Genomic DNA, 22,072 nt, shown 5'->3' with positions numbered 1-22,072 from the left:
AGAAAGAAGAAAAAGCATGTACTTACTATTGCTGCCCTGCTTCCCCCTTCACCTTTTTTAAACTTTAAATAGCTATAAAGGTAATTTGAGATATCAGCAAGCTCACCTCCAGCTTCCAAGGCAGCATCAATACCAGCTGCTTGTACAGGTGGCTCTGAAAGGCCTAACAAGGTGATGTGCAAAGTGAGTTCCCACACCCTGGGACTCCTCTGAACCCTGCTGCCTTTGCTATCTCACACTTCCCATCAGGCATTTATTCCCTCCACTTACAGTCACTCAGATCTCTTCACAACTAAATCAGGTCTAGTTTTGCAAACCTTGTAAGCTTTCTCAGTGTTTTTTATTCCTCTCTGCTATTCTATATATGCCATTAAGATGGTGACACATTAGTAACCCAACCTGGCAACTGGGCTCAGCAAATTCCTATAGGCAAAAACTAAACTATTAAATGAGATTGATGACTCTTGGAATTTAGTCACACATTTGCCCAGAATATTATCACTACAAAAAGAAAGCTTTTATTAGCTATTAAACAAGCCAAGATCTTGCAAGACAAAAGTAATTCAAGCTTTCAATTTGGAGCAGGTTATTTAAAGATATAACAGTAGCATCGGCAAAATTTTCAAATATAAAAAGCTACTTCAGCAACTTTTATACCTAAATGCTATATGCGTTTGAAAACAACACATCAGGAAGAGCTAAGTACAATAGCTGTTAAGGAGACAAGGCAATTTTAAAAACAACAGAAACATGAAAATAAAAAATGAAATAGTTTTGTTGTCATTACATTTTCTGTCATGCCATGACAACTTCCCCACATAAATGGGATTAATAAAACAAAACCAAAATCTCAACACAGACATCTAAAAAAGTGCCCCAAATCCCTTCCTTAATGTCTTTTTCCAATTATTTTACTCTGAATAAATAGAACTGAATTACACTAATGAAAAGAAAAGACAGTCAGATGGAGAGCAAATAGTACCAGACCTCACAGATGACACATTTTTGTATGAGACACGAATGAACAGTGGAAGCAGATGGAACATTTGTAACCCAACAGGACTGCAAAGTCACTGTGCAGAGGAGCTTTAAAAAAAAAATAAATTCCAGCATTTCACAAAGGGTTTAATTTAACTGCCTTTAGACCACATTTATTTCACAGACGATTGTTAGGGATCCCAGCACAACACTTCAGTGCTTCCTTATACAGATCACACACCCTCATTTATTCCCATCTTCCTTTTCACCTGCCACACTTCTCTCCCACTGAAGTCACTGAGGCTTTCTGGAGTTCCCAAGAAGCCCTAAAGACAGCTCACCACCTACCATGGAGGTGACTATCCACTCATGCTGATCACTCAGTCCTGGTTACTCAGCTAATTAGAAAGAAGCATATATTCAAGAGAAGCAATGGCTGCAGAAATGTATGGCTACAAATGGTATTGAATATTAGCAAGAGAAAGGATGGAGGACACCTTTGAGTTAAATTTATGCCACAATTTCCCCTAAAAATTACAGTATCAATTATTTTAATAAGGGTCTGTAGATGAAAGTTTATAAAAAGCCTTGTACTGTTTAGCTCAGTATGAACTAAAAAATTACCTTATGACACTAATTGATTCAAAACACTATTTCAATTGGAGAAATTTCATTTAGATCTAGTACAGACAAAAGGTATACCATTTTCCGTTCAAATATACTTCCAATCTAATATTTGCATCTTCCTTTTGTTTAGCTGCTCTTTAGGATTATGCTCGGATCTCTCTGAATATTTCAACATTTCATTCCTCAACAGAAGCCTAATTCTGAACTTCACGAGCATTTATAATAAAAACATGTTTATACACATGTGCAACTCTGTATGTACACAAGCATAATGCCACTAATGACACTGAGAGATTCATAATAATTATGCATTTAAAAGTAATCTCTTTTATCCTATGGATTGCATCATTTCAGAACTAGGTGTTTTAAGCTGGTGATGATTTAGCCTTGCACAATGCTGAACAGAACAGTGGTGCCACACTCCCCCTGTGCTGCCAGCTAAGCAACACCTTCCCTCAAAGCCAACAGTGCCCTCCAACACCTACAGACAGCAGCTCAAGGCAGGCAGGCAGCAAAAGCCCCAGTTTCAGAAGCTGTAATGAGCACACAGGGACAACAGCTGAAGCACAGTTGGAAGTTGTGCCACAGAGGATGAGGAGATGGAGACAAACACCCCCAAAACCTTCCCCTCTCCCCACAGCATGTGAAGTTTTGCATTGCTGCTGGCATGAGCACATGTTGTCTTCCACCTTCAAAAGATTGCCTACATTGTCAGTGTGAAATTGAGCTCTGAGTAATAAATCTTGAAGATTATTACTGTGTCTTCACAGGAAAAGAAAAAAATGCTTATGAAGCAATGACTTGAAATAGAATGTGAAGGTTGGATTTGCAGACTCAGCAGAGTGTTTGGTTTCACAGAAATTAAACAGATATGACAAGTATTATTATTTAAAGACATTACATAAGTTTTCAAAATTATTCAGAAAATACTGTAATGAAGTATCTTTTGGGACTTGTTATTTTACTTATTTTATTTTTTTAACCCAAATCACAGCCATTCCAGCACAGAAAAGAATATAACTTCTTGAACTAATTTTCCTTGGTATATTTCCCTGCTAGAGGGAAAAGGTAATGAATGACATGGGAATTACCTAGTTCTAAATTTTTCAAGTTTAGCTACATACAAAAAAGGATTTCAATCACAGAAAGTAACTTTTAAGCTTGTGTACTTGAGTATTTGCTTTTATTCTCAGCTCTTCAAAGATTTAAAAGCAAAACCCAACCAGTTTCACAGTATAATAATTCTAGCTAGGGCGTTTCATTGATGGCCAAAAATGGTGTGGCCTTGCCTAGTACAGAAAGGAAGGGAAAAGAGCTGCAGAAGAAAAAAAATAAATGGGGACTTATTCAGACTGTGGATTTGTGTTTAATTTCATTTTGCACAAATTGCACATTTATGATTCCAGGCTTATTTAAATCTTTAAACAGTTCATATTTGAATAAACCAATAATATTTTAAATAGTGAAAATGCATAAATATATATATAGTTTTGATCCCTCAGCTATGCTGATATGTTAACCGTGCAACAGGACTATAGCTACAAAATATGATTGCTTTTTATAAACTATTAGAGTATATACTTGTTGTAAAAAGTTCAAAGAAATTGGACAGGGAAAAACATTTTTTCATTATTTTCATCAAAAAGAAATCAGAATAAAACACAACATTCTTTTAAGATAAAAGAAAGTTATCCCAAAATAGTGTAACTTTTTGTTTCAGTTTTTCATTCCCATCTTTCAAAAATCTGTTAGACTTCGTAAGAAATGCTACCATATATTTCATCCTAATTGTCAATTTTTATAGGTGACTCAAAATTCAATCATTGTATCCCATTTCAAAAATATATTTCTATTGCAGTTAGCTTGTTGAAATGGACGTTGTAGAACAGCAAATACATTCTGGGCCCAGAATTCACATCAAACACCTGATACCTGTACTGTGTAGACCTTATTTACACAGAGAAGTATGAACAGCTTCCTATTTAATTAAACAAAATGTTTCTCCTAGTTAATGATTTGATTTCCTGTAATATGCTAACTATAACAACAAAATCTCCCCAAAATATCACCTCACCATTAACAGTGTAAAACTAAGAAAAGGACATGGAAGTCTTACAGTTTTCAAAAGCTGGCCTTTAAAGCCAAATGTTAAACACCTTGCATCTTATCTATTACAAATTTTTGGTTCTTCACATCTATAAATTATTCTTTGCTTGGTACTACACAAAAACTCCTGAAGTTTTCAGCTATACACAGTCTAACTTACATGGACACTGCAAAGGCAAAAAAATTTGGATGTTTCCAAGTAATCCTAAAATGTCCAACACAACACTGCAAACAAAAATGGACATTTTGAAACAGTCAGCATTTCTCAGGATTAGACAGACAAATATCTGCTTTGATTTGCACAGTTCAGTTCAGCATTCTGCTGGTGCTGCCTGACACCCAGTCCCCCACCCTCCCCACACAGGAACTGCCTTCCACATCCATTCTGCCAGGGTTTTCGAGTCTGTATGTTCATGACTGGACTTTTAATTTTACTTTTATTTCCTGACAGAAAAAAAAGCAATAATCTATCAGTGAAGTGCAGTTTTCCTCATTATTTAGATGTCTAAACATTCTCCCAATTCCCATCTACATAATGGAAACCAACAAAGCAAACGCTGTCAGTCCATGTAACTGTGTGCAGAATTTGTAACAGCTCATCCCAACAGGAAGAAATATGTCTGAAGAGATATCAGAAATCAAAGTTACAGCTTTAACACACATACACACCACCAAGGAGGGAACAAGAGACTGTTCTGTAATATTTTCCATAGCAGGCATTATGAAGCTTCCAGTGAAACACACAAAGCCATTACAAAGTTAATATAAAGAATCAGAGGTGATTGACTTATGAAAAACATTCTCAGAGAGTGAATATGAACTTCTATGCAAACATTACAAATATTTATGTTTGACTGTGCAGCTATACACACAACAGATATAACTAAAAATATTCAACATGGCAATATAAATCACTAGACATTAACTACTTACTGTTAAGAGCCATAATATTGTCTGTTCCTGGATGATGGAAGTTTATTCCCATACGCCCTGCAATGTAAGTGAAAGCTATTTTCAATGGTTTTATTTCAAAACTGAATTAAATTCATTAATATGAAAAATTTCTAAAGGGAATGAACAATCAGGGTAGCTGAATCTTCCACCTATTGAAGACAACTTCCCAAGAATACACATTTAAAATATTTAACACCATAGTACCTTCAGTAGTAGGTACTTAAAATATAAACAACAACACAATTATTTCAATACATTCCTTTAGTTTTCACTAAGAAAGCATTATGCTTACCCTTTCAAAACCAGACCTCAAATTCAGCCTTGCTGCAGTTATGCCATTTATAGTTGGCTTCCAATAATGAGTACAGCATTACAAAACTCCATTTAATTGGTAAAAATAAGTTATTATTTTTCATACTACATGCAGCACCATTAGCTTTCAAGTTAACAGATGGTTGGAGAGGGAGTTCTTACCCTGGTTTTGCATTCTTCCCTAAGAATCTCTCATCACCTACCACTGGAGATAAAACACTGGGTTGGAAGGAATATTGTTCTCCAGTACTACATTCATATGTACTTTGAAAAATAGATATTCCTGACCTAAAGGAGACTCGGTCCAGAGAAACCTACTTTTACTGTTAGAGAAAAAACTGACCTAAGAGCAGCAGTGCTGTTCAGATTTGTTTTGGATACTTTTTAACTGAGCTGAAGTATTAAGCCTCACCCTGAAGACACTTTGTCATAGGACTTTTTAAATGAAACCACCCAAGAAAATCTGCAAGCTGCAATTTGTATTTGTCCTTACTTGGAAAAAAATATGTAAAAGGACAATTATAGTCACGTAAAAAATTATTTCAATTAAGTATTGTAAGTAACTTTATGTATACAACATCATTCCATTTCATAGGCTTTTCCTATCTTTAGGTCTGTGGCTAAGTTTGGGAGCAAAGGAAGGGGTCACTTTACATTTCTTCACTACAGGGACACTCAAATATGAGAGCTCAGGACTCACTCACTACACTGAAAAACCAGTATAATGGTCATGTTCCTGTACTTCTGCAAACCCAAATTTTAACAAACTCTGGCAAAGCAGAACTAAAGCCAATCCTCTCCAACATTTTTAGTTCCTGTTGATAATTAAAAATTTCTATTTCCAGTCACAGAAACTGCTGTGCTATAATAAATATTCTTTCTGAACAGATGCAGCATGAAGTTTCAATACACTTCTGAAACTAAGTCATAAGCAGGTTAAGAAAAGTAAATAAATCTCTTCTTCACATTGAAATTTTCTCCTTCTTTTAGAAAAAAATGCCACCACAATAAGGCTATGAAGAAAAGAGCACCTCCAGAAAGAAGTGAGGAACAAGGTAAATAGAATTTCCATTTTTCCTTTCCAACTCCTTGAGCAAAGCTTCTTAAAGAGATGATCTTCATTAACCACTTCACATTTCCTAATTACAGACATAATTCTCCTATACATATTTTCACATTAATCTGGCACTGCAGAAACATTAAAGCTGCTGTTATTTCATTTAGTATAACCTTTGCTAAAACACTTCAGACATCTCCAGATGAACATTAATCCCCTTTTCCTTAACAGTGTATTAATGAGTGTGAGGTTACAGGTATTACTTGTAAAGAGAAATGGTGTCTCTACTAATTTGTACTTTAAAATTAGTACTTGGAATAGAAGGGGGAAAAAAAACCAACTATGAAAAAATAGAGTAAAATTTGAATGCATAATGCTTGGATGCCTCCTTCTCTTTTCCTTTGCTGAAGCCGAAATTCTGCTGTTCGACCAGCTTCAGAAATAGAATCCTATCTGTGACATCTGGGCTTGGTTTTTTCCTCCCTCCAGGCTGTCACTGGACCAGGTGCTGCTTGTGTGACATTTTGTCACCTGCCCTTGGCCTGCTATTTTTAAACAGTTCTTGTCAGCTATCTTTTAAGAGGAGCAGAAAATACAGAGCAGCACAAGCAGAAGGACATGTTCTCCCACTGAGCTAAGGCAGCGTGCAGGATAATTCTGTACATCTTCAGAGCTCTCTCGTGCAGCTCTACAGAAACAGATTAATGGAATCCTTTCAAAACACACCTGTACTAAAAGCATTCAAAAGAGACTGGCAATACACCAATCATGAGACAACAAATTATGAACAATTATACAGCCTTTCATATTGGTTATAATGTTTTAATATTTTGTTGCTTGAAGCAAATTATTTGATTGAAAAAAGAGGCCATCTGTAGATTACAAAACTGCATAATTATCTAAGGAACAAGAGAGCACAGAAAGGAAATTATAATTTTTTAATTTAAAGGTGCAATGTAGAACTGTGAAATGTGATTAAGAATATGTACTTTCAAAGACCTATTTAGGTGAAACACAAATGAAAACTGGAAAATAACCAATTTTAGGAAAAAAACATGTACCTGACCATTTACAAGATCTATATAAGCACATATTTCTAATTATAGTTATAAAACAAAATGTCCAAATAAAGGGTTTACTTTTCAAGAATATTGAGTACACTAAACAGAAACGTGGTGAAGTTAAGAGCACAGAAGTTATGGATTCCAGCAGTTCAGTGAAATCATAAATAGGAACCCTTCCAGTAACAACATCCCCAGTACTTGTATTCAGTGTACATCTGCCATTTTCACTCTGCCTGTCTTGGTTTCATAACTATTTACTGAATATATTTTCAATTACGTGCTTTTGTAACACACACTTAGAGTACTGCAGTTAGGCTACAACAATAATCACTCTTCCATGTCTTTTAAATTCCTAGTTTAGAAAGAAAAAAATCTAGCTGTATATATCTTGCTCTTTAAATACTTCAGAGCATAAATAAAGGCTTGATGATTCTTGTATAGCCCAGGCTGCAGTGTTGCTTATCTTACATCATTAAATTTCTTAAATTATCTCTCCTAAGAACATCTGGAGAGACTTTTCTAGCTGGACTGCCTGGGTGCTCTGCTGCATGTGCAGTATCATACTTGTCATGGCAGAGAGCCCAATTCCTTTTTAGAGCACATCAAGTCTGTGCATCCTCTCTTCTGTATTGTACTGGAAATGAGATGGTAAATAAATTTAACTTTACCTTGTTCTTTGTAAAGGCATACTGATCTTGAATGAATTCTGAAATCTTTCTAACAACTTAAGTTAGAAGTATACCCTTCCCACATGATCTTTCTTCATTCTTTTGCAAATAAACTTTAATTGTCTAGATAATTTTGAGTTTTGATCAGTTTTGAGAAATAATGCTGTAAATAAATTTAACTTTACCTTGTTCTTTGTAAAGGCATACTGATCTTGAATGAATTCTGAAATCTTTCTAACAACTTAAGTTAGAAGTATACCCTTCCCACATGCAAATCTTTCTTCATTCTTTTGCAAATAAACTTTAATTGTCTAGATAACTGTGAGTTACATGATCAGTTTTGAGAAATAATGCTACTCCAAAAATAGTAAAAATTAATATCAGACACAGTTTTACCATTATTGCATTTCTTCTTTTATTCATTTACTCTTCCTAAGTGCTTTATGGTATTTTGAACTTGTGTAACTCTAACCAGTACCTGGATATGAACACTCACATAGTGAAGGGTTTTTAAGATTACAGTTACCTATTCTAACCCTTCTTATGTTACAATCAACATTCCCAGAAACAATGTTCATTGCTTATATATTGAGTAAAACTTCTTGCACTATTATATATCATCATCGACCACTTACACCAATTCAGTAATTAGTATTTGGCATCAGATTTGCTAGAAAACAGCAAACATGGTTTGCTTTTGACCTGTCCTGAACTTTCTGGGAATGAGAACTTCCTTGGAATGAGAACTTCCTCTCACATAATTCTTAAGATCACTGTTGATATAAATTACAATTTATGGCTATATAATTCTGTGGCAAGGTCAAATGAAACTGGCAACAGGACTAGGTCTGCTCTGTTTCTTTAGTAATAATAACTCCTTTGTCACTCTTATCTCTTCTATCATTTCCACATTACTGCCAACAAAAGGCACTAAAAACCAGCAATACTTACTTGGATAGATAGGTAGCAAGTGGGGTAGGGTAAAGTTTAGACACAGAAGAGTGCAAAGACCAAAGCACGACCAGAATATTACCCCAAGCATGTGAAATAAGATTATTCATGTGACTCCCATGTATTTGGGAGCCCAGATAACAGCACAAGCTATGATTCTCCAGAGCTCCCCTCATCTCCCCACACCCCCAGCTCAGCCATGAGTGTGTGCCCCAGGATTCACAAATGGCCACAAAGTGTGAAGTACGCGTGCATTATAGAAGAATTTTAATAGTTTTTACCTGAGTAGACCTTCAACCATTCTCTATTTCCCCAAAACTACAGATATGCTACATTAACTCAACAGACATGCCCAAGACAATTTCAACACCAAAAATGTTGTAAGCAAGAGTCCACATAAAAAAATACAAAAATAAGAGGTAGCTCTCTGAAGAAGTTTATCGACTTTATTCTCTCCCCTCTTTTTTATGTATATTTGCCATTTGTTCACACCCATAATTTAACACCCACACTTACAGATCTTTAAAAAAATTAAAATACTGAGCAGAACAAAAGTACTATTGTTTGCCAGAAGGGAAATATGAAAACTATTGCTGTGTTCACATGTATATACTTTAACTGTGCAAAAACATACTGTGGCAATGTGAAGAGAAGTGTATAATTATCAGCTATGAATATCAGTAATAAAACTTCCTATCACTGACTAAGCATATATATCCTATCAGTAGGGAAAACAAAACAGCATAAAATAAAACAGCACATACATTTCAGTGAAATGCAGTTTTTATAAGTAAATTACGTTGCTCCAATTAAACACAGCAGTCTTGCACATATTTAAGTAGTGCAAACATTTTTAGCTTGAAAACAGCTATACTTTCAAGATAATAGTACTTTGAAAGCAAGACTTGAACTTAAATTTTGCATTACTTATAAGTGGTAGACAAGTATTTGTACACCTGCTCATTCTACATGAAGCTCTAGAATTGTATTCAAAAGAGCAATATTGGCATTTTTCACTGGCGTGTTTGAGGGAACTAAAATAAAACAATATCAAAGCAGACTTTATCATTAGCAATCTATACTAAAATATACAAAACCCTCAAAACAGTAGCAAAGTGAGAAAGAAAAAAAAGCAAAATAGATTTAGGTCTTTGTGAGGCCAGTCTTCATAGCACAACAAAAAGAGGGAAATAAAGAGAAGGAAAATTTGCTATCTCTATAACCCTTTTTAAACTAAACAAAGCAAACAAAAAAACCCCACCACTCCTGACCAAACAGATTCAGCAGGGCAAAAACAAGGACATGCTGTTTGCCAGCAGCAAATTAGGAACTATGACCATATTACAAGATCGTTGCAAAAGGCACTTATTTAATTTAAAAAATATGAACCATTTAATGACTATATTCTGTAGTGAAAAAAAAAATATTAAAGAGGATTTTTTTTAAATAAGCAGAGTTTCAAATGGAAAAACAACATAGTCTCTTTCCTTCAAAAGGATTAGCATGAGGGGCCTAATTTTAAACACAAATACATGTGCAAACACATCTGTCTGCTCACTCTGTTTTTCATGAGCATTTACAGAAAGAGGTCTGATAAGCATGGAGATTTTGGGAAATGCTGGTACACTGCACTTTTTTCCTAATGGAGGTGTTGCAAAAAGCTCCAACAGTGTAGCACCATTCCTAGCACTGAGATGACAACATTTGTTCTATTTGCATGACCTTTGTGTTCAGCTGCCAACTGCAAACACAAATATGATCCATTCACCTTCACTTTTCTTAGGTCATGTGGCAAACTTAGTGCTTTGCTTACAAAAAGCTTAGGAACAATTACAGTTAAACAAAATCAGGTGGCATGTACTGAAATTAATGGAAATCAAAGTGGAAAAGTGAAGGTCCATTCTGTATTTATTACAACAGTCTTAAGTTGCATATAATCTTCAAACACTTGGCTGTTAAAAATGTAATTTAAATGAAAACAAAAATTCCAAATTTTGCTTAGTTTTCATATGGCCTGATAGGGTCTTTACAGAAGTTATGAAGTAGTAACCCAGTAACTGCAGGTTTGTATTTCACAAATAAATGAGTGACATTAAGTACTGAAAATCAAGATAAAAGATTTCCCCATAGATGCTATTTCTGCCTGTGAACTGTTGTACATTTATATTCAACATCTTGATCTCTACTGAAATATTGTGACATAATCAACACATACTTTGTGTATCTCTCTACAGTATGATATCCATTAACATTAGATACATTAAATCCTACTCTTGAAATTTCCCTGTATAAGTGTTGTCTCCAATTACTTATATTTGAAGCTGTGTCACACTGATACTTTAAAAAACCCACAATTTTTGTTAGGTGGGGATTTTTAAATTACAAAGTTTGTTCTGATTTAGAATAAAAAAGAAAAATATTACAGTTATCTAGTGTAACAGTAAATTTAAATAAATACTTTGAAGGACATGATTTCTTTCCTCAGTTTTATACTTAGTTTCATGACCTGTCAGTAGCACATGTGCACAGCATATGATCTAACACAGCTGAAATATTTTATTTAATTATTTAAAAATAGAACAAAGGCAGCTGCTAGTTACTTCTGATCAAAATATTTTTTATAGATCAGAATACCTCTGTTTGTGTTGTAATGCAATAGTTTGACACGGATAAACATATTGCAACAGTGACATATTACACCACAGACAGGAGACACTTTTATGTAGGAAACAAATGTTCTGGTCAGTGATAAGTGGCATCTACCCATAGCCATTCTGATAATTTACTTTTGCCCTACACCTTTAGGTCAAAGCAGAATGTAAATAAAGAAGGCTATAAAATACTACAAATATAACTTTTTCCTCATTAAAGCAAAACTGTCACTTATACTTTTGTAGTGTATAATATATTTTACTGGCCATTCAGAAAATAAATAAGATTGTTCAGGAAAAACATCCTAGGAGATACTGCACATGTCTGTCAAAGAGGCCTCGTAATGGCTGACATGGGGAACAGCCAGATACCCTGGGCTGTACACTGTAATTTGTCATTAACCAAGTGAAGCTTAACAATTCCTTTACTCAACTTTTTTCCTCTTTTTTTTCCTCCTCTTGAAAGAAGGAAAGTATTTATGAGTATTGACTGAAAGAAAAGAAAAACATTGAAGCTGGTCTCGATGGTAGAGAAAGCAGGTAGGGAAGTGTGCCAAAGGGTCTTGGGACAAACGAAAATAAGAATTCCTTTTCAATTAATTTACATTCCTTAAATCTCAAAGTACAAAAATGGCAAATGACTTTTAAAGTTGCACAGTTCCCAGACTATGAGGACAGAAAGCCAGGAACATACAGGAGGGTTCCCCTGTCTGGCAGGAAAAGTGGAGAAAAAGAAATCAGTTTTAGAAACAAAACAAGAGCACCTTCTCCCAAGACTGGGTTCATGATAAAATGCAACTTAGATGGATATGCTGGTAATTTAGGTCCAGAAACCTCTGAGTTAGATTTCAAATCTCTTTTACAGCAAGAAATCCACAAAAAGGATTGAGTGACCCTGGCTGTCCTCACTGGAGAGCACCAAGCCAGCCTGTCAATCAGACTGGCTCAATGTGAGTAACTCAGCATTGCAGGAGTGAGGATCAGATCATTTCTGCTGCACCAATAATCTGTCAGACTTGCTCTGCTCCACAACTGAAAGCAATAAAAAAGTCACTCCCCCAAAAATGTCACTTGATCACATGTCATCTCAAGGTCAAGTGGATCATGCTTTAAAAGAAGTGATCTGCTTTGGTGACCTTGAAATAAACTCAATTTCCACGGCCTACAGGACAAACCTGACCATACCTCAGACTGAGAGAAGGGTATGAAGCTTCAATGATAACAAACGAGACTCTCCCTTTCTCACCTTGAGCTTCTCCATTACCTCCTCTGAACCAGAGTATGAGGAACTCAGACCCCAAAACAAGAACAAAATATCCCAGAAGCATTTCAATTTGGTCTTCCCGTCAGAATATTTTATGGTTAATCCTCCCACCCACATTCTAATCAAGAGCTCTCATTCCATACCCAAGAGAATTATTTTTTGTTCCAAGTATCTGCTGGGACATGAAGGGCACACATGCCAAGAAGGATGATGTTCCAAGCAAAGTTTCAAACTTCAGATACACTGCTTGCAATATTTTACTCATTAATACACACAGAGACAGTACGTCTAAAAATAAGACTTTGCTGGCAGCAGCAGGGTGAAATGATCCTGAAACATGGACCTGTTTCAGGCTCTGTAACATGCATTGGAGGCCCCAAGAAATATACAGTTTTTCTAGAATCAAATCTTCCTGTATTTTAAAAATCAGAGGATTTTGGTACTCACCCTTTTCATACTTTCCACTTAAAAATTTGGATGGTAAATGTATGGCAAACTGACCTGTAAGCGCTGCTAGCTGTGATTGTTCAAGAAAAAAGGGCTCATTTACCAAAAGAACGATCTTAAAAAGTTATTTGAAAGCCATCTCACTGCTTTTATTTTAAATTAGGATTTTTGTATCTACAGAAGAAATAGTGCAAACCTAAGAGAGGACAAACAGATGCAAGAGGAAGTAAAGATTTAAAGGGAATTAACAGTTTACTATGAAAGACAGAGTTGGTAAAATGAAGAGGAACTAGCTCAGAGAGTTGGTTAAGTAAGAATACTCCAGAAATTTCACAGAAGAGGCATTCACATGGGCTTGTCTACAAGGAACTGAAAAAATTAAGCTGAAGTACATAACCAATATATTAAAAAAGCTTCAAGGTGAAAATAAATGAAAATTTGGCAATGACTTAACAGCAAGCCAAAGCAAGCAGAACTGATCACTTACTTTCTGAATGTGTTAACAGACTAAAATGTCCTGCTACCTTAATGGGGAGAGTCAGCAGAGTGTGGAATAAATAAGAAAAAGAAGTGAGTTTATAAGACAACAAAATGAAATGTGAGGAAGGTGCAGAGAAGGACAGCAGCTGAAATCTTTCTGCACCCTTGCAGAGAAAAAGTAGTGGGATGTACAGGAAAACATTCAAGAGCAATTTTCACAGAAAAAGAAACTGCAAAAATACAGTAAAAAACTGATGTCAGGACTGAATCAATTTTTGTAGAAGAATGGTTTTCAGGAAAAGGGTTCAGCTAAAGTAGTAACATAGATCTGTTTAACACAGTGGAAAGCAACACCTCTTGCAAGGGAGAATGAACATGTCCTGAAAGAGCCGCTCCTACGAATATTCCCAGTCACACTGCAGTGTGAAAACAGGAGCAGGGAAAGTGCACACGAGGCCAGGGCAAGGCTGGGGCCTGGCAAAGTCAGCCCTGTGCTTAGATGGAAGAGAAAAAAGAAACACAGGGAAAGCAATGGTATTGAGGGAAAAACCCACAGGCAGAGACACAGGGAGGTAACTAATAGAAAAGCAGACTTCTCTAACAGCTGCTGACTGGAAGTGAGCTCATTGGCAAGGGAGGAAGGCCAAAATGGGTGAGAAACACTGAAAGAGAAAATGAAATAGCTATAAAGAGCACATCCAGTCTGAGACTGAAGTCCTTGTTAGAGAAAAAGTAAAGCTAATGGTCCCACAGTCAAATGGAAAATATAAACTTTACATAATATCCAACTTCAATAATTAATATCCAATCCAATTTCTAACCCCATCTTTTTCATTTTTTCCACATTCAGATTAATGTAGAAATTAATTATTAAAAAATTAGTCTCTATTTGTATATGTAAATAAATACTGAAAAACCTCAAAAATAATGAGTTTTAGCTAAATTACAATGTATCTAACAAGATACAATAAATACTGAACTGTATTTACTAGCAATTTGAATTTTATTTAATGTTCTAATGCCAGCCACATGAAACATATATCCAGTAGAAATGTCAATTTTGTTGAGCATGTTTTTTTTAAGCTCAACTTTAACCCTTATTTCAGTGATTTATGATCAGAATAGACATGAGACTGTATTCCTTGCCATTTTAGATAGATGAATAATGGTTAAATACACATGAAGGCTATAGCACAGCAAATTTCAAGATAAGAGTGGTAAAGAAGCCAGTTTGTTTGGGTTGTGAATAAAACCTGTACCCAGAAGAGATGGCAAAAAAGGCCCAATACTTTTGACCAAGAAAAAATATTTTTACAAATGGAGAGGAGAGTAAATGAGGCTGTCATGACATCAAAAAATATGTATATAATCATTAGTATAGGAAGTGCTGTACACAACTAAATTTCTTCTTTGTCTTCTGACTTAGTACTTGGGAATTGTTTCTTGTTCAATACTTCTTTGGTACACGGCTTACAACTATCCTCAGTCTTATAAGTCAGCAAGAATGCATATCAGCAAGAACGTGTACCTGTTTTTAAACATAAGCAATGAAAGATAAAGACAAAGGAGGGCTGATCAGGAATTCAGTGAAATGCTGCCACACCTTTTACTATACTATTGGGCAAGTATTACAAATGGTTTCATCCCTAACGCCAACACCTGCTAGAACAGAGTTTAACAGCATAAATGATCAAAACTTTCCCAGCACTTAACAATAGCTAATATCTTTTGGCTCCCCCTAACAATTTGAAATCCAAATTAAGGTAAATTAATTTCAAAGAAACCTGAAATAACTATAGAGAATAACCTTGATACAGCTGTAGGTTAAGTACCAGCGCATCCTAGCTGATAATCCACACTTTAGTATAACCTTTGAAAAAGATGTTGAACACAACATTTGGACTCCAGTTGCATGAAACATTTTTTGAAGTGACTGCAGCAAGAGATCTGGCTCTACAATTGGTTGATACAAAATCCTGTGTTTCAGATACGCCAGTCAGATAATACTATGATTGTACACTTACAATAAATGGATACACATTTCACCTTATCTTCCTAGTAGAGAAGTTTATCTTAAGATGGGAAAACAGAAATTTCACAAAACTGGAAACTCATTCATTAATAAAAAGTTTATAGAAATACTGAAAAGCTGATTTTTGTTTAAACACCAAGCAAGCATGGACATATGAATATTCCTAACCTGTAAAATGATTCCTCCACATTATATCAGCGAAACTCATTGGTGGGCCACTGGGAGGGTAGTGTTTACCTTTCAGAGGCTCATGATCAGTCCTTATCATATCCATTAAGGAATTTTCCAAAGAGTGCAAGTTAAAAGTGTCATAGGGCCTATTCCGGTCCTAGAAGAAAGGAAAAAAAGGAAGAAAAGACAAGTGTTATTGAAAAATTTAATTTTCTAACATAGGCTCATTTCTTGTTATATAAATTCCAGCATCCAATTCTATATTTCTTCTTGACAGAACTTGACAGAAAAAAAATAATCCTAAATATGTCTACAGTTGTTTCAAATTATACCCTTCATTTTGCAACTGATGTTTTCACCAGTAGAGCTATGCAAAGAGGCTCTTAAGTATTTCTAAAAATATACATACAAGCAACTGCTAATTCTAAACATTGTCATTTAAATAAGAACTTAGAAATAAAGCAGTATTAATGCTTCCACTGGAGAAATGAAATTGTTTCAGAGATACTTGGTTTACATCTTCATCATCTGCTTTCTGTCACTGTGCTGCCTTAATATCAGAGCAGAAGCAAGCAATGCTCAAGACACCAGCAGGCACCTTTGTGCCAGAAAGTAGCAATTAATTCCTCAAATGTCTAACATTAACCTGGAAGGTTAAGGAAAGTACACTAGGTGCAAGAAAAAACAGAGGCAAGCTAGGATAACACTTGCACTGTAGGGCACTCAAAAACCTGAGCAAGGGCTGGTCTGTATTGTTTGAGCCTCCCATTTTACATTCACTGTAGTTCTGCTTCTGCTTTTGGTAAGTAAAAGGGAAAAAGAAAAGAAAAGAAAAACAATACCCAGAATCAGTCTTTAGCAGGCCTACTAGAACAACCAGTTGCAAAGTTCAAGAACAATTCCATGGGGGAAACAATCTACCATTGCCCATGTATCCAGAGAACTGTACACCATAAGACAGCGTAACAGAATGGGCCCTTATAGTCACCCTGTTGCTAAAAAAATTTGTTTGCCTACTCTCATCACTATCATTAAAAAAAAGGGGGGTGTTGTATACTATATTATGCTACAGTTGATAAAGAGTGGTATAACATTCTACCCTGCTAACGGAAACCTTCACTGTAATATGCTCCCACAGTTCCTGGAACAATGTTTTTCACATGCTGGTTACTAGAAGATATTCTTGCTTGCAAAACTAGTATTTAAAATCCTCAGAGAAAAAACAGTATCCATAGAAAAGGTAATAAAATTCTGTCTTAAAAAAGATTATTTCTCTTGAATCATCTTGTTCCTAGGTTGTCTACAAATAAAACTAAAGGTGAGGATATTGGTATAAATTAAGTTTTCTTTTAATATTCCTGCTCTGGAATTAAAATAAATACACATCATTAAACACTTGCTGTCACAGAAAACTCCGAAATACAGATAACCTTACTGTCAAAAATCTCATGTTCCCACAGTGCCTACTCTAAACTGAAGACCCAATTTCCCTTATCCAAAGTGCCAATGTTGTCTTTTCTATAAGTGGACTACCATTATTTTCTATACACATTTATTTAATCTATGGAGCACTTCTGGCAGTCAAACATGATTTTCAAAGAATAATACTTGATTTCTGTTAGAAGCTATACTAAGTACAGAAGTTCAAATGAGCTCACTCATTTTCAATTATTTTTGTTGACAATTCTTGTCTTCTACAGCTGCTTAGAATTCCATCATTTTAAACTGTATTTAAAAGAGTACTTGCTCCCCTATCCAAATGGAGCAATACACTGAAACATAAAATAAAATGTATGTATGTCCAGCAAATTCAAAGTAGATCCTAGGGGGAAAAAAAAACTCAAACCGAACAAAAACATCCAAAATGCTGAGGTTAGGCTTTTTTTCCAAAAAGAAAACTATATTTGGTTAAAACAACCCACTTCTTAGTAATATGCACTAGTAGAGAAGAGTTTGCTTTATTTCGTAATCACTTTAAAAAAAAGCAAGAGTAAATCAAAAATAAAAAGCACTAACTTTGATGAAAAAACCCATTCTAGTGATGTATTAGTAAATTAATTAAATAGGATCTATATCATTCCTTCAAACCAATAATTTTTGTTGCCTTTTCTATCTGATTCTTTTAGATACAGGTATTACATGCAAGTGAAGAGGTCAGATGCTTCAATATCCAACCAAAAAATCTTTTTGAAGAGAAAATATGAATTCAAAGATATAGCTTATATCCTAAACAGAGGTAAGGAAGTATTTTCCAGTCAGATGTGTGCCCTGACCTGGTTTACTATACAGCCATAGCAGAGCTGAGCTGGCAAAACCAACACTGGCAGGAGAGCTAAAGGGCAGGACTGCAGCTTTTGCCACAATGGTAGTTTATTCCAGCTTCAAACATTCCTGAGATTACAGTCTTAGGGGTCAGAAGGCGTGAGTTCAAAAGAGGACACAGCCTACAAATTGAATTTAATTGCCCTTTATTAACATATGTATGTTATATTTTAACTGTGCTACTATAGCAGCAAATCCCTGGGAGGTCCTTCCTTGCTCTGTAACCTGCCAAGGAGTTTTGCACATGGCCACAAGTGGAAAAAGGGAGAAAGAAATCATAGCATGGCAGCAAGGCTAGGCAGGGCAGGCTTGTTGGAATGCTGCATCTTCCTAACCTTTTAAGGGGCACACAAACCTGCAATATATTTTCAGGATTAAAACAGACCTACATTAGACACAGGAAGATCAATTTAATCAAAACCCTTTACCAGGCAATTATAACACTTCCCATTATAGCACTTGAGCAAGAAAAATCTAGTAAAAAATTTTAGACGCAACAGCTTTTACGAGTATGTTGTGGCAGTGCATAACGTGTGCTGACTACAGACTTTGCAGTGTGGGTGATAAAGCACAAGTAAGGGCTAACATTCTAGCTCCTAAATAAAAGGGTTATTACTATTTTTTTCAGTAGCTTTCATTTCAGTAGCAACTCATTTGTACTCAGCAGATTTGAAAACTGTTTTCTAAATTCAGCAATTTCTTCCAAGACGACTGGTGCTTCTGCACACACACACAATTATGTTTCCTCATTTCTCAGCATGAACAGGTTCTCCTGGTTTTGTAAGCTGATACTGTTCCAGCTCCTGGATTTACCTTCTGCATTGTTTCCATAGGCCACCAGTCTACTGCCAAACAATCCCAACAACATAAACAATTCATAAAGGTCCTTAGCAGCACATCAGAACTTGGCAAGAAAGTTCTGGGACTAGGACCATGAACTAAAATCAAAATATATAACAAAATACAGAGTGATAAAACACAATAAATAAGTTGGAAAAGAAGTTTTAAAATGCAGCCAGTCTGGAAGATTTGCTGGAATATCTTCCTACAGAAGACAAAGCTCCTAAGACCTACTTAGATAAATTGCATTATGGATAAAAGAGAAATCTCCAGCTACCAGGCACTGCCTTTGGCTACACAATAATCATTAAGTCAGCAAAAGATTAAGTCCAGCCTGCCCATGCTGGATTGTATTTCTGCTGTGTGCAGACAGCAGCTCCCTCTTTGTTAGCTGCTGGTGTATATGGCAGCATACTTCAGTTCTCAGAATTCTTGAGACTTGAAAGAAAGAAAAACAGTTTAGCAATAAGAGCTCTTAGAGAAGAGACGCATCCCAAAACTTTAAATCCCAGCCCTTCATGGCTGCTATCTATACATTCATCTATGCCATGGACTTCTCAAAGTGGACATCAACACAGTGAAAAATCACAAATGCATATCAGGATCAGATTTTGAAGGATCACAAAGTGAAATGGACCTTTAGTTGGAGCTGGGTCTCAACTTCCCACCTCTAAATATCTAACTTGTAAGTCTGCTAAAAAATGTCACATAACACAGTGTCTATAATATCTTAATTTAAAAAAAAAATCAAAACCAAAGAGTAACTGCCAAAAATAACTGCAGAGTCAATACACCAAAATAAAATGAGAAAATACAACAATATGCATTTTATCTGAATCTTACCCTTTCGTGCATATGTATTATGCTAGTCTTTAATTACACAGCCATGATAATTATTTAGAAGTCTCCAGTCTCCATCCAACACACATAATGAATGAGCTCTAGGAATGAATCAAAACAGTGCTTTGAAGAGGTCTGTTTATCTCTAGGACAGATGCCTGTGTCACTTACTCCAGGAGATGGCTGAGTTGTAATAAGTGCATCAGCAAATTCCAGGAAGGTAAAAGTAATTTTGAAAGTTATTTTATTTATGAAACAAATATTACCTAGTAATACTGAAGTACTGGCACATTGGTAACAATTATGCCTGTGTCACTTACTCCAGGAGATGGCTGAGTTGTAATAAGTGCATCAGCAAATTCCAGGAAGGCAAAAGTAATTTTGAAAGTTATTTATGAAACAAATATTACTTAGCAATACTGAAGTACTGGCACATTTGTAACAATTGAAATAAAAATAACTTTTTCCCATTTGTTGTACCCTGTAACACGGTAGGCTTTGTTCTGCTCCCTTCAGACTCACAGCAGGGGCATGTAAGGGCAGGGCATACCCAGCACTACTCCAGGTCCCTCCCAGTAGATACACAAATCATGTCTTTACTGCTGAGAGGAAAAGATAAAGAATGAGAAAAAAATACATTACTAAATTACAAAGTCAAAAGTCTAGATCAAATCTATAGCTAGAACCATAGCAGAAGGTGAGAAGTGGATCTTAATACAGCCTGATTTCCTCATTAACCCTCTCAGCTTGAACAGGTAGCCCAAAGTAATTGGAACTAATGTACTAAAAATGGAAATGACTGACCTATCCCATGGCAGACACATGGAGAAAATGCATCTTGCTCCAAAACCTGATGCTGTATCATTTTCTTCTGACTCTGCAGAGGATTACGGCAAAAGAGACACTTGGCCATTAATTATTAAACTATAGTTAAAAAGGGACAAGTTTTACCCTAAGAATGCATGTCAGCAATCTAACTCATGGTGCCCAAGCCCAGCTATCATCCCTACTCAGAATCCTTCACCATGAAACACAAGGTTGCATGTTTTAAATCCTTGTTGGCATGGTCATCTACACCTATAACATAAAATACACATGGAGTTGAGAGGCACCCCTCATCTGCATATTTTTTATTGTGCAAGCAACAAATCCTCAGGTACCTGGATCCTCCCAAAGACATATTTCCCTGGGTCTACATATTTCAGTTCACTGACTTCCTACTAAGCTTCCTATATTCAGAGCACTATCTCAGTTACAGCAATTTATTTCAGTGCTCTTAGTTTTCATGCTGCCCTAGATTTTTCAGCTTTCTGCACCAGTATGTGGCACAACACAACCAAACTCTGCTGAGCAACAAGATGGCTTCGACTCACAGAAATATTAACTGTTTCCAGAACACCACAGCTCCAGTGAGGCTCCCAGGAGTCATCAGAGCCTGCGACATTACACATAGTATTTTGATCAGAACAATGAGATCTAGGGAACAGCTAAAACTCTTATGGCTTAAACAACTTTCCTATCAATGCAATCTTCTTCTCAGGGGTCACTGCTGTGTTATTTATTTATCCATAAACCTGGATTTGGCTGGACAGGATTGCTGAGCATTGCCAACAAAAGCTGAAGTCAATGGAAGCACAGCTTTGAATAAATACAGGGTAAAGTGCCAGCACTGCTTCAAACAGGGCTTGCTCATTCTGTTCTAGCACCTGCAGCACAGGTAATTACTAAGAACACAAGGAAAACAAGTCTGTCTTGTTTCAGTATCTCAATTCAAAATAGCAAAACCAACAACTGCAAAAAAAAAAAAAAAAAAGGAGTATTCTGAAGTTAAGCCTGGGACATGCTCAACATGCCATGATGGTGCACATGAACGATCACATCCAGCACGCTCTAAATGCTCGCCAGGCAGTCCTGCACCTCTCACAGGGGCAATGCAATCCCCACTTGCGTTTTCAGGGAAGTTAAAAAAAAGTATTTCAAAATATAGGAAATCTGAGGAATATGGTCACATGGTAAAGTAAAATTATCACTGTACAAAAGAATTTTAAAAATTGTAAATAGCAAGTGTTACTTCCTTTGCAGCTTGGTGCTGGGATGCTGCCAACAACATGACTGACAACCCAGATACACAGAGAACTAGAACAACCAGAAATTTCAGTAATTTTTCCTTATATTGAATAAAAAATGAAAGAAACCAAAACAAATAAGAAGACATAACATGTAGGTAGGATGGAACAGTAAGGTGAATTTCTCTATGCCCATAATGAGGTATAACTATTGACACCAAGTCTTAATGGAATTTTATTTG

General features: G+C 35.8%; 1 protein-coding gene across 11 annotated transcripts in view; it reads right to left on the bottom strand.

The window, feature by feature from the left end:
• CPEB3 (cytoplasmic polyadenylation element binding protein 3) overlaps positions 1-22,072 on the bottom strand; it is an 83,235-nt gene that overhangs the window by 38,477 nt on the left and 22,686 nt on the right. For 8 of the 11 annotated variants that reach the window (XM_039708702.1, XM_039708703.1, XM_039708705.1 and 5 more), the window contains 2 exons: positions 15,760-15,919; positions 4,645-4,701 (listed from right to left, as the gene is read on the bottom strand). In XM_039708702.1, coding sequence (XP_039564636.1) covers positions 4,645-4,701; positions 15,760-15,919 — 217 coding nt within the window. The remainder of the gene's footprint in view (positions 1-4,644; positions 4,702-15,759; positions 15,920-22,072) is intronic. The other 3 variants (XM_039708710.1, XM_039708711.1, XM_039708713.1) reach the window with 1 other exon arrangement.

The sequence above is a fragment of the Passer montanus genome, unplaced genomic scaffold (assembly GCF_014805655.1).
Source record: "Passer montanus isolate IOZ18808 unplaced genomic scaffold, ASM1480565v1 scaffold21, whole genome shotgun sequence".
NCBI lineage: Eukaryota > Metazoa > Chordata > Aves > Passeriformes > Passeridae > Passer > Passer montanus.
Note: the sequence above shows the minus strand (reverse complement) of the source record. Positions and strands in the feature narration are given on the sequence as shown.